This window comes from Lepisosteus oculatus, chromosome 20, assembly GCF_040954835.1.
Source record: "Lepisosteus oculatus isolate fLepOcu1 chromosome 20, fLepOcu1.hap2, whole genome shotgun sequence".
In the NCBI taxonomy this organism is placed as follows: domain Eukaryota; kingdom Metazoa; phylum Chordata; class Actinopteri; order Semionotiformes; family Lepisosteidae; genus Lepisosteus; species Lepisosteus oculatus.
Genome location: NC_090715.1, coordinates 12,115,727 through 12,129,417, shown reverse-complemented (window position 1 = coordinate 12,129,417; position 13,691 = coordinate 12,115,727). Strand labels below are relative to the sequence as shown.

Genomic DNA, 13,691 nt, shown 5'->3' with positions numbered 1-13,691 from the left:
TCAGTGAATAAATACTTTTAATTCGACAATATTTCAATACAACATATCAAAGCACCTTCACCAAGAAACTACCTCCCTTTTAAAGTCTACGTTATATTTGTAATTGACTTTCCTTTAAAGTGGAAATATTAAAGTGGCTCAAAAGCAGCAAAGGGATCTGAACAAGCCCTTCGCTTTAAAGGGTTAAACTCGTCACTCACCTAACTGCAGGGGATACTACCAGAGGATCTGAAAGTGCTCCCGTTTCTGGGCAATAGATGCTTGTAACTGAGTTCTACATACAAAGTGTGCATCTCAGTGTGTTTTGAGGGGTTGCTCATCTGACCCATGTGCTGTATTTTGGGTACTCTTTTTTTCCTTTGATCCCACCACATGGCGAAACTCCTTTTCAGGGCAGCAGGACTCGCGCGGGAGAGAGGAAGACGACGCACAGGTGGCGGTCAAGGAGTGCAAGGTCAGGGTCCTCACTGTGCTGGGGTGTAGGGCCTGAAGCAGAGGATGTGACACAGGGCCAGCTGGTCACAGTGAGGGAATGGCGGCTCAGGTTCAAGCCAGTGATCTACTGTATCTGTACTGTGGAGTACAGGCTGTGCCCTAAAGCAGCCAGCAGCTACTGTATATCACCCTGCAACTCACAACTGGCAACCCACTGAAGGTCAGCAGGTGTGACCCTGGCCAGCTCCTGGATGGGAGACCTATTTGGAAAGCTAAGGTTGCTGCTGGAAGAGTTGTTAGCTCTTACCCATTGATAGCTGATGCGTGGTGAGGACTGTGCACTTTGGCTGCTGACGCATCATCTGGGTTGGGCTATACATTGGTGGTGGAGGGGAGTCCCCATTACCTGTAAAGTGCTTTGAGTGGAGTATCCAGAAAAGTACTATATATATATATGAGCAAGCAGTTATTAAACACAGATCCTTATCAGCCGAGTCACTCAAGAGTCCCTTTCACTCTACCCATACTGGGAATCTGCGTTGTATCAACACTTTCAAACACAGGAGCCCCGACAGCAACAAAGACTGCAAAATAAAATCAGCAGAGGTTGAATCCTCATTGACAGATCATATGGGCAACTGATAGGATGGGATTGATCTGAACATGTGCAGCCTGGGCTTTTGCTGTTAAAACAGAAATATAATCATGGATTTTTAAAATAAGTTTGGTTTCTTTACAAGATGCAGCTTAGACTGGTATTGTAACTCTGAATAACAGTCATGTATGATGACGCAGTAAGATGGCCCTAGGCAGGGTACAAGAATAAAAATTCAAAAACTTAAAAGGTTAAATATGCAACTAATGCAAAAATCAAACTGCTTTTTCTCGAGTATCCACAAGGGCAACATCAAAAGTTTGAAGGATTTGTGAAAACCAATTCTGTAATAAAGCAGAGAGGGATGTTGAGAAGCACTTTTGCAACAGTTGTTCTCATTGTTTAAGGTGTACCACTAGCAATGCAAATTGCATCATCTGCAGTGAAGTCCCATGCAACATGTGTTCTGAATGTATAAATCCTTCAAAGTTCCAAACCAAAGTACAATCTGTTAAAGAGAAACAATGGTAGCACTTGTTAAACAGAGGAATGTATTAATACAGTATATAATATTATCATTGGTGAACTAGGTGACCTTTAATGGCTTGGCTGAGAAAGCAGGATCTAGTTCTGAATACCCTGAATTAAAATAAAGTGAACTGTTAAAAAAATGCTATTTCTTCAGATGAGACTTTCTTTCTTATAGTTAAACCTTCGTCCCATCGGTCTGACCATCTGCAGACAGCATGGCAGCAAGCCCTGAAACCAAACCTGGACATCAGAAACCCTTCTAACATGGACACACTTGCTCCCACTTCCTGTGCACACAGGAAATCCCACCTGTGTCCCTTACAAACAGAGGAAGGGTCTCCTTCGGCAACATTCCCCTCCCGACAGCGTGCCTTGAAATAAAAACAAGTGCTTGACTGTTTCATCTTTCAATTTAATAAATTGTAAACATTAGCGGAAAAAAAAAGAACACGCACGCGCACGCACACAGAAAAAAAAAAAAAGAAAAATCTGTAAACATTTCAAAGACAGACCGACAAACTGCACTGCCAAAGAAATCCCCTCCCGGCACGAGCAGGTTTCCTTGTTCCTCTTGTTTTCAAAGTCCAGAGTTCAAACGCTCCCTAAAAATGGGACTAGGAATAGGAATTGTGACTCTTTTGTCATGCGACACTTCCCCCGCCCTCCCCTTTCCCCTCCACCCCTGGTAACCCCCTCCCACCTTCAGGTGCATAACTGTGCCCCCCCCCCACCCCGTCGCACCTACACACAGACAAGACAAAAACACAGCAAGATCCGTCTGGGCAGGACAGCTGGGATCCGGCTGGAGCCGAGCGTCCAGGTGAGGGCCTGTTCGCCTCAAGTCTCTTTCCTGGGCATCACAAAGACAGAGAGGGGCAGAGACGGGAGTGCAGCCAGAACATTCTTCTTCAATTGCTTCTCCAGAGGCAGAACTAGTTGGATTTGTGGGAGAACAGGGCTGGGGGGGGGAATCGCAGGACAGAGGCCTAGTTAGGAGGTTAAGATGTTGGTTTGATTGATTTATGTTTGGTTTTGTTTCTCTTTTTTTTTTTGGTTATTTCAGTGTCCAGATGTCCAGGTATGTGTACGTTTAGGCCAAGTCCATAAAGTGCCCTGGGAATGACATAAAAGAGACAACATATCAGGATTCGCCATCTCCCTTGTACACACTCACGTACACGGCATTCAGAATCATTCCCCCAACTGAATGAGCATGTTATTCTTCTCCACTGTTGCCCGTTGGTCTAAATCTAAAATCAGCACTACATTTCATTATTCACCTGAAATGTCTTAGGACTCACTTTATTGCCATAGAGCAGAAACCTGCATTACCGTATGCTTCCACCAGAGGGCCCGGTCTGCAATAACTGCAGTAGTATGTTACCATGTTGTGACAGCTATTTTTTAAAGCCATGACACTTTGGCAGATGTTTGCAGTTTTGCAGACATTTTTTTATCTATTCTGTATGGGCTTGGAGCATTCGTAAAGGCTATGGACAGGATGCATGTAATGCGCTCTCTTAGCACAACAAGTCTGAGGCTGACTGATAAAACCAGCCATCGCTCAGTGCTATTGAACCAGACTCGGGGAATCTCACGCTGATCAGCGATTTGCCTACTGAATTGCACAAAGTGAATCCTGCTGCTCAGCCCTTCACAGCTCCGGGCCGGGCAAGATTTTGGGCTCCCACTCTCATGAAAACCACTATGAAAATGCACCTTTCACATACTGTAAGCAACCCCTTCTAGCACATATTTGTAAAGGATGTAAAACCTTGCACTTACCTACTGTACATTAAATGTCATCTGCCAGGCATTTTTCAGTCAGTCATCTGTGTTTATAAGCTTTGAATTGGGTGCTCACAGTACTAAGTGAGAAGGATTTGTGAGGTCTTACAGAAACAATGATGTCTGAATGATAACAAACCTGTAACAGTACTGTAGGGGGTGGAGAACGCCTGCGGTCAGTCAGAAGGGTGTTCTGGGCAGGACCGGTTTATTTCAAACCAGGAGTCTATACAGCTGGAGATGGAGAGAGGTCGAGAGAGAACAGTGGGTCAAGTGACTACAATACAAAGCAGGTGATTTTCATTCATGGAGACATCCTGACTTTGCAGGACAGGGAGAGAAGTGCCTTCAGTGCCTTCTATGCCAGAGCAGGACAATTATTGCCAAGGGCAAGACTTTGGCACAATGGGACACGCTACCCAGCGAAGGGCATCAACGCTGGCATCTGTGACCCCCACTCATCGGCCTTCACCCCCACATGGGTAGCTGAGGACTTTACATGAAAGCAACACCTCCCAGTAATATGTCCCAGTAATGAATAATACAGGGAACTCCGAGCAGGAGAACACACAGCTGGGTCAAAGCAATAGAACGCCAGGAGGTTCTATTGAAGAAATACATGCGAGAAACAATTCCACTGAGTCAGATATTTTACTGGCACTTGTTATGCTTACTGGTTTTGTTATGGTATAGTTATCTGATTCTTATAGAAAAACAAAATCTAATAAACTGTTTGGGCTAATGTGAGACATTTTTGACAGTACAGAGATAAACTGCTAAAGTTATAGTCTTATTTTCCTTTTTCAGTTTTTTATTCAGTTTAAAAAGATAATTCAAAAACAAAACTACAAATTGAAAGTCCAAATCTAAACTTACATAGTCCTGTTTTCCTCATTTTCAGTTTTTTATTTCAATTTTTGAAATATTTTTTTTAAGTTACAGTAGTTTCATTTTGCATCAAATCAACATAATACAACCAACACTGTTTTACATTTAAGCTGGAAATCTTCACCTGACCAGTGACATTACTGACTGATTTGTGCCCTTGCTATAGTTCTCTTTTTAGCTTAAGCAGTCCCCAACGAAAGACGCTGGGACGCTGGTCTCTGGTACAGACAAAGTTGAGAAACTCTGTTAATTTACTTCAGGAATAATCTTTGTTGTTGTTTTTGTTTTGCTCCTGTTGTGACAGAACATGTCAGGTTTCCATTGGTGTCTTTGCTTCAGTTAAGATGTCTGTTTCAGGTTCTCTAATTTACTTTCCAGTGCCGTTGCCTTAGTTTAAGAAAACATGTGGAAAAGCTGCACTATTTTATTCCATTTTGAAACATGGGGAGCTCAAAAGACAGAAAAGGTGAGAGAGGGAAGCTGATTTGACAAAGAGCTGTTCGTGCACTAGCAACTAGTCAATGCATCCAAGAACAGTTTAAGAATATCCCAGTCGCAAGCAACAGTCTGACAGTTATGTGCTGCTGTGAGACCCACAAACACAAAAAGGTTGTACCTGAAGATTTGTATAACCTGGGAATCATCAATGAGAATGACATTGAGGGCTCAGAGCACAGTACCATCAGTGATCTTCAAAAGTACAAGTCATATAAAGCTAAAAGCACTGAATTACAGGGCACTCTTAGAGTGTGTAGGTAAGGTAATGGTTACCCCCTGAAGACATCTGTGACACATAGGTCGTTTACCTTCTGCGTGCAAGTTTAAAATAGATTAGCTGGTGTGCTGCTTTTTTCGAGAAAATTGGTGAGTAGCATCCCAGAGTACATCCCAATCAGGACTACCATTTAGCTGGTCTAGGTCCCTGAATGTCACACAAAGATAATCGGGAGGGGAGTGATTACTGATGGGGAAGAAAGTCTTTTTGAGAAGAGACTTGACTGCCTGTAATGGTTGGCATCGGGTCAGTCACTGAGGAAGAGGGTGGAGGAAAGTCTTCAGAAAAGGAGAATAGGAAAAAACAGAATACTTAAATCATGAAATGTGACCGTTTTCATTGGTTGGAAAAGTTCTCAGTTAAGACTCCCTTCGACACGCGCAACAGCTGTTGCTTACTGCTCTCGCTGGCAGCACATGGCGATGAGCAGAAAACCACGGACGAAGAGTGTAGTCTGAGTCTTGATTCAATCTCCTATCCAGAGCCTGAGCTGCACAGACCCGACAAGCAGCACAGAAGCCCTCTATGCCAAAAGGCCAGGCTTTTGGGTGAGGGAGATTTGAACACTCTTTGGAAACTTGGGAAGCGACATCATCACATCATCGTACACTGAGAACTGTTACACTCAGTTAACATGGAAATTAACCATGGGAAAAGCCTAGGAAAATCTTTCAGAGCCTTGTGACTTTTCTTCCAGCTGGGGCTATCAGCTACAGAACCTTAATCTAATTTCTTGCTCATTCTGACATTTTCAAACGTTTTCCTCAAGCTTTCTCACAGCTGATGTCTGAAAAATTTGCACTAGAATAAAAAAAACATGATCCTCCAAACATTTTGAGGCCTACGGGGGAGAGCGCAAATGTACCTTAGTGAATCAGAAAATTAGAACTATTAAGTACCTTTGAGCTCAGGTGGAACAGACGTCAGAAGACACAGCAATGCTCCAGGAGCTATGCAGGGATATGCAATGTTAGCTGCTCAGATGGGACTAAGAGGCTTTTCTCCCATTACACTGCTCATATTCTGATGTCATCTGACAGAGGATAAAACACATTAACTATAATGTGGGTTTGGGGCATGTTAACTGTGATGTCTCTTCCCACTGCCCCTAGGTGAGCTTACAACACAGGTCCTCTATTTCCATACGCTGACCTAAGCTCGTCCCTGCGTAGCTTTACAGGATCAGCCTTGAAGGCAGGGTCAATTTCTCAGCTGGCCTGAGTTTCTATGCTCTCCCCTTGATTTGCGCGTCAAGCGGCGCCAATCGATGAGCCGGCTTGGAGAGTGACAAGGCGGACTGGCTGAAAGCTCCCGGGGAACAGAGCCAGCGGGATCTGAGAGGCTCTTGCAGGACACAAGTCTGTCACTACTGCCCTGGCAGAAAACCAGTCAGTCAGCGGCTCCTGGCAGACGAACCTCCATCTCAGTGGGGCAGCCAGGGGTGGACAGAAGCCAAGCGGCAGATCGTCAGCTAAATCCCTAACGACCGCCGGGTGATAAAGAACGAGACACACAAAAAACTGATTTTAAGAGCCTCAAATTAATGGTCAAAAGTTAGCTGGAGGCAATAAACTTTCTAAAATGTTATTTTTTTTACATTTTTAAAAACTTTGCTGCAGGAAAGGGCTTAAAATTACAGCGTGATGGAAACATAATCCGACAGCTCGAATCCCCGTATATTAACAGATTTCTCTCGCCGAGTAGAATTTCTGGATACCAAGAAATGACAATGAAGACCGTGAAGCTCAGGTGCAGCAGGTATTTCAGAACGAGTTACCAAATCTGGAAAGAGCTCCAGCTGTGTGCTCCGATACTGTGAGTCACCATCCTGCAGTGCGCAGATTATAAAAAAAGTCAGAAAAGGTGTCTAGAAAGAAGTGCTAACAAGCCAGAGGTTTTCTTTAGGAGTGTTAACTTGGCTGGAGTGAAGCCAGAAGAATCCTGGCCACAGACGGCTGGGTCCAAGATGATTAATAATCAAACCCTCCACACTGCCGCCTCCACACAAGCTTAATGTAAGAACACAAACACAAGCATTTGCCCAGAGAGGTGCAGCTAGTATAAATTAGTACCCTCTGGCCCTCTTGGACCCCAAGTTCTTTGTAAAAAGTTAATGCAGCACTGTCCTAACATTTTCTGCAGCCCTCGCATGCCTAATAGCTCTGGACAGGGACACCAAAGGTCAGAATATTAGGAATCCCGAAATGTAATGGTGAGAGAGCCTGATCTGCATGCTCCACCGGTTCCACATTTCCACCCCTTCTCCGCGGGGCTGAGATGTGGTGATGGAAGGGAAACTCATGGCCCTCGATCCTACCAGTGCCTACCACAGATGTTCAGAATCTGGGGGTTCCTAATAATCTGGCCAGTGAGTGATCTGACATGCAGGCCAGGATGGAAGAAACCTGTAAAGGAGAGAAAGAGTGTTGACGGTGAAAGACGGAACAGGGCACAGCAACCATTTCCTACCTTTTATGGTAAATGCAGAGACAGGGCAATCTGGCTATTGTATCTCCTTGCTGGAGCTCCTCCAGGCAGATCACACACTCCCCAGCATCCTTTCTCAGCACGTCGTCTGCACAACAACAGAGACAGGGAGGTGAGTGTAGAACGAAGGCCTGTAGCAGCACGGCCCGGTGGCACAGCCCAACAGCCGAATGCTGAGATACCGAAATCGTCCACAGTAACAGGAGCAGGGGTCAGTGGACGTGGCCGAACGCTAAGCTCCAAAAGGGAGCAGACACAAACACAGCAGCATCTGTTCTCAGCCTGCTGCTCATGCATGCTAATGAAACTGAGAAATTCCCCTGTGTTTAGGAGGGGGGGTTAATAGTAAACAGCTTTAATAGTATTCTGGGTTTTTCTCCAGTGACAACTGCATGTATGTACAGTATACGTTGCACTGTTACTTCCAAGACCATAGCCCCCAGATATAAGAGGCGAGTGTACTACACATTCAGTTCCACATTACAGCCTTTTTACTTCTTTGGCAGCCTGCCTAGCCATTTTCATAATTGAGCTCTATGTTGTTTCCTAATTAGACCCCCAATAAAACCATTAATAAGCTGCATTTGTATTTGGCAACAGGTGTTTCACTGATAAGGATGGACAGAGAGCACAGTGCCCCTTCACTCACTGGAAAGTTCATTATATTATTGACTCAATTCTAATGACTTTAACTTAATATCATCAATATTATAATCAGCTACTATTCTAATTTCTTGAAGAAAGAAATATCCAAAGTGGAGTTCAATACATCCTGAAATAAGCCCCAAGTCTTCTGCTCACCATCAAGGTGTTTCCGGAAAGAGGAAAAGAATGACACCAACTGAGCTCACAGGAAAATGAACTAATTTTCCAGACAAATGAGACTAGAAATTCTTTTCACATTTTCTTTTCAGATTGTTTGTCTGTTAGGTGTAATGGACTGAAAAAAATATTTTTTATTAAACGTAGTCATGTAGTAATTTTGACTTGATTGCAGAAAATCGGACACCTGCCCACACACAACAATCAACCTACGGCCCTTTGTGAAATTGCTAACCCCTTTTGCTAGACCTAATTCTGAACAATCAAGTCACCTCAAACAGCTCTGCTTCCTCTGTCTCTGGTTATGACAACAAGCCGTTCATTAACCCTTTAACCTTAAACTCCAGGCCAAAGCATTCTGATCACAGCTTATCTGAATATCTGTTGTGTTTGCTTAAGAACATAAGCAATTGGCAGGTGTGGTCTTGTACAGGAAGAGCAAAAAAAAAAACAACTGTTTCTGGGCTCTGTGGTTTTCACAGTCTCTGGCTGCAAACCAGAAACTTGGAAGCATACAACTTTACCTAACTGAACAAGACCCAAAGTGTCAGTAACCAATGTTTCATTGCATGACCAGCTACAGAAGGGAAGTTGTAACAGTTCAACATTCAAACAAATGAATAAAAGTTGTAGGCCCTTGCACTCCAAAGAAATAATAGTATCTCATCGCAGGAATTAAGAATGAAAATAGGAAATGGTTACCGTCAGCCAGGGGGCACTAGTCTGTCTGTCTTGGCGTTGTACTGTGCAAAAGCAGTTTTATTTTAGCACTTTGTGCACCGAATAAGAAAGCAAAAGCAAAACGAGCAATTCCAAAAAAAAAAAAAACTCAGCTACTGTTGAAGAGGTTGCTCATTAAATACAGTCACCTAGTGGGAGGCTTAGTCAGTAAGCAACACTGAAGCAGAAGAGAAACATGAGACTAGTACACAGAAGTGCACTGCTAGACAACAAGCCCTGCTTACCACCTGCCGAGAGACTAACCCTTATTGCTAAGGAAACTCAGTCAACACTGTGCAAAACGCTGGAGTTCACTCTGTAGATTGACAATGTGTGGAAAGGTGTGCCTGTTCACAATTTCTTCATACAGAGAAATCCTCACCATTAAGCTCAGCTCCTTCCCCGCATTCCTGAATGACCTGTCGTGTGAAGATGTTGATGGATAGGAGTTACAAGGGATGCTTTCAGGCCCCTGCGTTCCCATTAGTGTTTCTTAGGGTATTCGTCCTAAATGGACCACAACACTGAGCCGGAGCAAAGTGATGAAGAGCCCGCCCCGCAGTGACAACCCCTTCAGGTCATGGGCACTACGTGATGGACTGAGACTACGAGTGGACTGAGCACAGGGCTGCCAACACAGGCGCACGCAGTGAGCGGGAGAAATAACACAACACCCGCTTCAAAAAGCAGCCCAATGCATTTAACATGCGGTAACTCACATTCAGATATTTCTAAGCCGATGTCTAAAAGACAATACTGCTACAGCCAAACTAGTAGGCTTTGAAGTATTTTGAAGTCAGACCATCCAGTCTTGCACATACCTAACGCTGGGCTTGTTGCAAAATCTCATTCTCACTATGCAGTATGAGATTCACAGCCACACATCAAGACTTAAAAACCTGACCATCCAAGTTTTCCAGAGTGTGGGTATTAAATAGGAAAGTGATTATTTCTACAGTAATCTAAAACACGGATAAAGGGACATTAATCAAGTAACAGCATAGCATATGTGAAAAATTAAGAACTTACTGGAAACTTTAACTTTAAATACTCCTTAACACTTCGGTCAAAATGTTTTCTTTAAAAAATTATAAAATTAATAACAAAGAATACAACAATTAAATTAATTGGCTGTCAAAAACAGAATAGAACATCCTTCATTGTTTTCAAGTGTGTAATCACAGAGGTGGAGACAAAATGCTTCTAAATAAAAATGAGATCTTTAAAGCCAATGTTTAAAAGCATATTTCAGATTCAGTATTTGCTGTCCTCATTTTATTCATGTATGCAGAAAATGCAGTATGAAACTCTTTAGCCGTTATTTGGTGGCAGGTGGGGAGGAATGTTTCTGTTTTGGATTTGATTCTTCATGTTTAAATAAAGCAGCCTCTTCAGAAAAAGCGACCAAAAAGCCTTTTGCAGCCGTGTAAGTGTGCCCTGAGCGCTGCACAAACCACTTCCTGTTTCAGGCGTTACAACTTCCTGTGGAAACATCCGGCCACAAAGCTGTACGCCGGAGAAAGAGGCTCTCTCGACACGAGCGGGGCTAAAGGGAGCCTTGCCACTTCTCAAAATAATTTAAGAACACCACAGAAAAACACTTGTCACTCCTCGGTTCTAACTGTAGATTAATAAAAAAGCTTTTAATATCACTATTGAAATAAAAGACTTTTACAGTTGCAGAAATCATTGCAAAGCAGCTACCCACTACTTCCCATGTCAGCAGGATTCCTTAGGGTAGGAACCCCCCTTCAGGTATCAGGTCTGCAATCTGCACATGGGGTCAAGGTTCTGATTTGTTTGCTGTATTGTAAATAATTTAGGGACTGTAGATAGCCAGAAGTTAATTCCTGGCATATTAATGATATATATAGTTAAACTAGACTCACCGATTTTTCAAAATGTCTTTGTTAAAACAGTGCATTGGCATTATATATGCTAACATAGACAGTAACAGAATACTTGAGGGAATGGCTATATAATCTGATTGTTCAGGAACTCGATGTTTGTATATTCTAATGGTTGCCTTTCAGGTCTGAAGTACAGAACGTATCTGAGTGGCGTCTTTAGTCCTCCAAAGAATCCTGAACACCTCACATTAAGGAGGCTTCTTCCACTCCTCATAAAATTCAAAACATTCAAACAACCCAGACAAGTACGTCAATAGCTTGCCCCGATTTGGCTATGGTATTTGAGGTAGTGTCACGCTGGCATAGTTTTTTAACCATGCTTGTAATCGTTCTTGCTGTCGACCTCCACAGCCACTTTCGAAAGTTCTTTTTTCACCAACTTTGGTTTGTGCTTCCCAGCTGCCACCTCAGTCTGCCCACACAGCTACAGCTGTTTGTGCACTTTGTGCTCGTCTTAGGCCAGAGAACATCATTCCCTCGTATTCTTTCACCTAACAGAAGTGTAACAGGAGGCGCTTAACCACAGCGAAATGTCGATTCGCTCAGCTCAAAATGGTACAGTGGCTCATCATGTGGATGTACATTCCAGGAAGAAATAAAAGATGTTCAATTTCTGGAGGCTGGTGAGCGCGTGATCAATCCAAGTCCAAAAATGGAACATAGTTGCAGTGTCCCTTTCTGTGGTTTGTGAGCATGCCCATTGTCATGTCCTGTGTGTGTCTCCTCACATTTGTGCACGGGCATTCTGTAACACAGACCCCAAGGTCACTCAGTGAGCCTAAGCTTCCCTTTCTGTAAAAAGCGTGTGAGCAATAGCAAGAGGTTCCTGTGTGACCATGAGACAGCACGAGACAGGTGCAGAATGAGAGAGGGTGCAAACTGCTGTATAGAGGGAGGTGGAGTGGAAAGGACACGCTGTTACAGACTGAAAACCTGTCGATACTGTGGGTGTGTTTAATTGATTTGTGTAACTAAAAGCACTTTGGTATTCTTGATGCACAAATAAAGTCTTTTTGAACTTGAGCTGGACAGAGGCAGAGATTGGGAGATGGACAGAGGGCAAAAGGGAGAGGCAGTGGGGGAGAGGCGATGAGAGAGGGAGAGGGAGACAGAGAGGCAGATGGAGCGAGGTGAGACTGCAGAGCCTTCCGTGTTGATGATGCAGAACGGATAAGCTTCAAATCCCATAAACCTCTCCTGTCTGATGACAGGTGCCTTCAAAAGGATTATCACACTCCGTAGTTTGTTTTTTCTCTCCTTGTCTTCGTGTGTCTGTTTTCAAACCTGTCCCAAGACACGTGCTCCCTTTTGGCTATTCCATATGTTATAAAAATACACTATCATACCATTATTCCTGTCACAGAGTTACAACTTTAAGTCAAAGTATACCGAATGGATGTTTTGTCTTTTCTCATTCTCCTACTGTATCATCATCAGCATGACCAGGAAAAGGTGAAGCACGCTGCTCTGAAACATGACCACAGCACTGTATTTCAGGACTCTTCTGAAAGCTCCAACAGTCAACACAACACGTGACTGTCCGATAAGACTGATCATGCACCGGTTAACAAGTGAACTGGCGCAATACGTAACAGACCTGTATCTAAAAAGGGCGATTTGAATAGGCAGAAGAAAGGGGGAAACAGAAGCTGTCTTTTCGCAAGTGGATTTAAAGAAAACCCACACTCATGCCACCAACATCTCGCTTTTTCAGAACTGGAAGATCACAACATTTGGAGGAGTCCTGGGAGAACCTGTTAAACAGAACATATCTAATGAGAGGGCAAAGGAAGAAGTGACCTCGTCGAGGTAATTTGTTTAAGCATCACAGAACTGCACTGTCTCCAGGTCAGGGCAACGGTGTCCTCAACACCGTCAGAAGTTGAAGTTTTGAACAACCAAACGCAGGTACAGGTCACTCCATGACAGAGGTAATTATTTTATTCCACTTTCCTGAGGGCTGTTATTTAATTGGGCTCCATTCTCACAGGTTTCTGCGCTAGGCACCAACAGGACAGTTTAATCTTCTCTGGAACTTCTTCACTAGTTGCCGTTTTTCCAACGACCTGTAGCTTGCTTCTTTCACAATGTTATGTCCACCCCATCCTTACTGAGAAGGCATGAGCTCCACAGCTAAAAAAAAAAAAAGTTCTGAGGTCCCGAAAATGGAAGACCACATACAGCACCGAAGAGAACTACTCAAAACAGCTGTGACCATCTGCAGTGCTGAAACCTTGAACCCCGTCAGAGCTCCATTCCCATAGGGCACTGCAGTCATAATCACATGACAGACTCTCGTACATTTCTTCTAAATGCGCCGCTATCTTATTTTGGGAAATCGTTCCTATATACATCTAAAGCAGTGTGGTCAGCCTGCCAGGCACGTTCCAGCACCCTGCATGGGATCGCCCACACAAGCAGCACACATGCCCTGCAGGCGGCTAAAAGGATTGCCTTTCAGCATGGAGAGCATGCAGCACGCCAGTCCTCGGACAGACAGACACCATCGCATCTCATGGTCTCATGCTCCACAATAGATACATGTTACATACATGTTGCGATGACTTCTGGCATTTGCTCCTGCAATGGGGAAGACAGCAGAGGTACTTTAGCGTGAAGCCAAGACACTATCAGTAGTGGTGCAGGACTCTTGATCCAGTAAACCCTTTGCTTACTGAAATGGCCTAAACCCTGTAGCCTGAAACGAGAGGCCATATTTTATAAATGGGGGTCCTGGGCC

At 43.8% G+C, this 13,691-nt stretch overlaps 1 protein-coding gene across 1 annotated transcript in view; it reads right to left on the bottom strand.

Annotated features, from left to right (window-relative positions):
- The window catches only part of znrf1 (zinc and ring finger 1), a 50,806-nt gene continuing 37,115 nt past the window's right edge, over nt 1-13,691 (bottom strand). The window contains exons 3-5 of the mRNA XM_006641179.3: nt 7,482-7,587; nt 3,489-3,583; nt 1-2,674 (exon numbers count right to left, since the gene is read on the bottom strand). Of these exons, the coding sequence (XP_006641242.1) occupies nt 3,526-3,583; nt 7,482-7,587 (164 nt within the window). The 3' untranslated portion in view covers nt 1-2,674; nt 3,489-3,525. The remainder of the gene's footprint in view (nt 2,675-3,488; nt 3,584-7,481; nt 7,588-13,691) is intronic.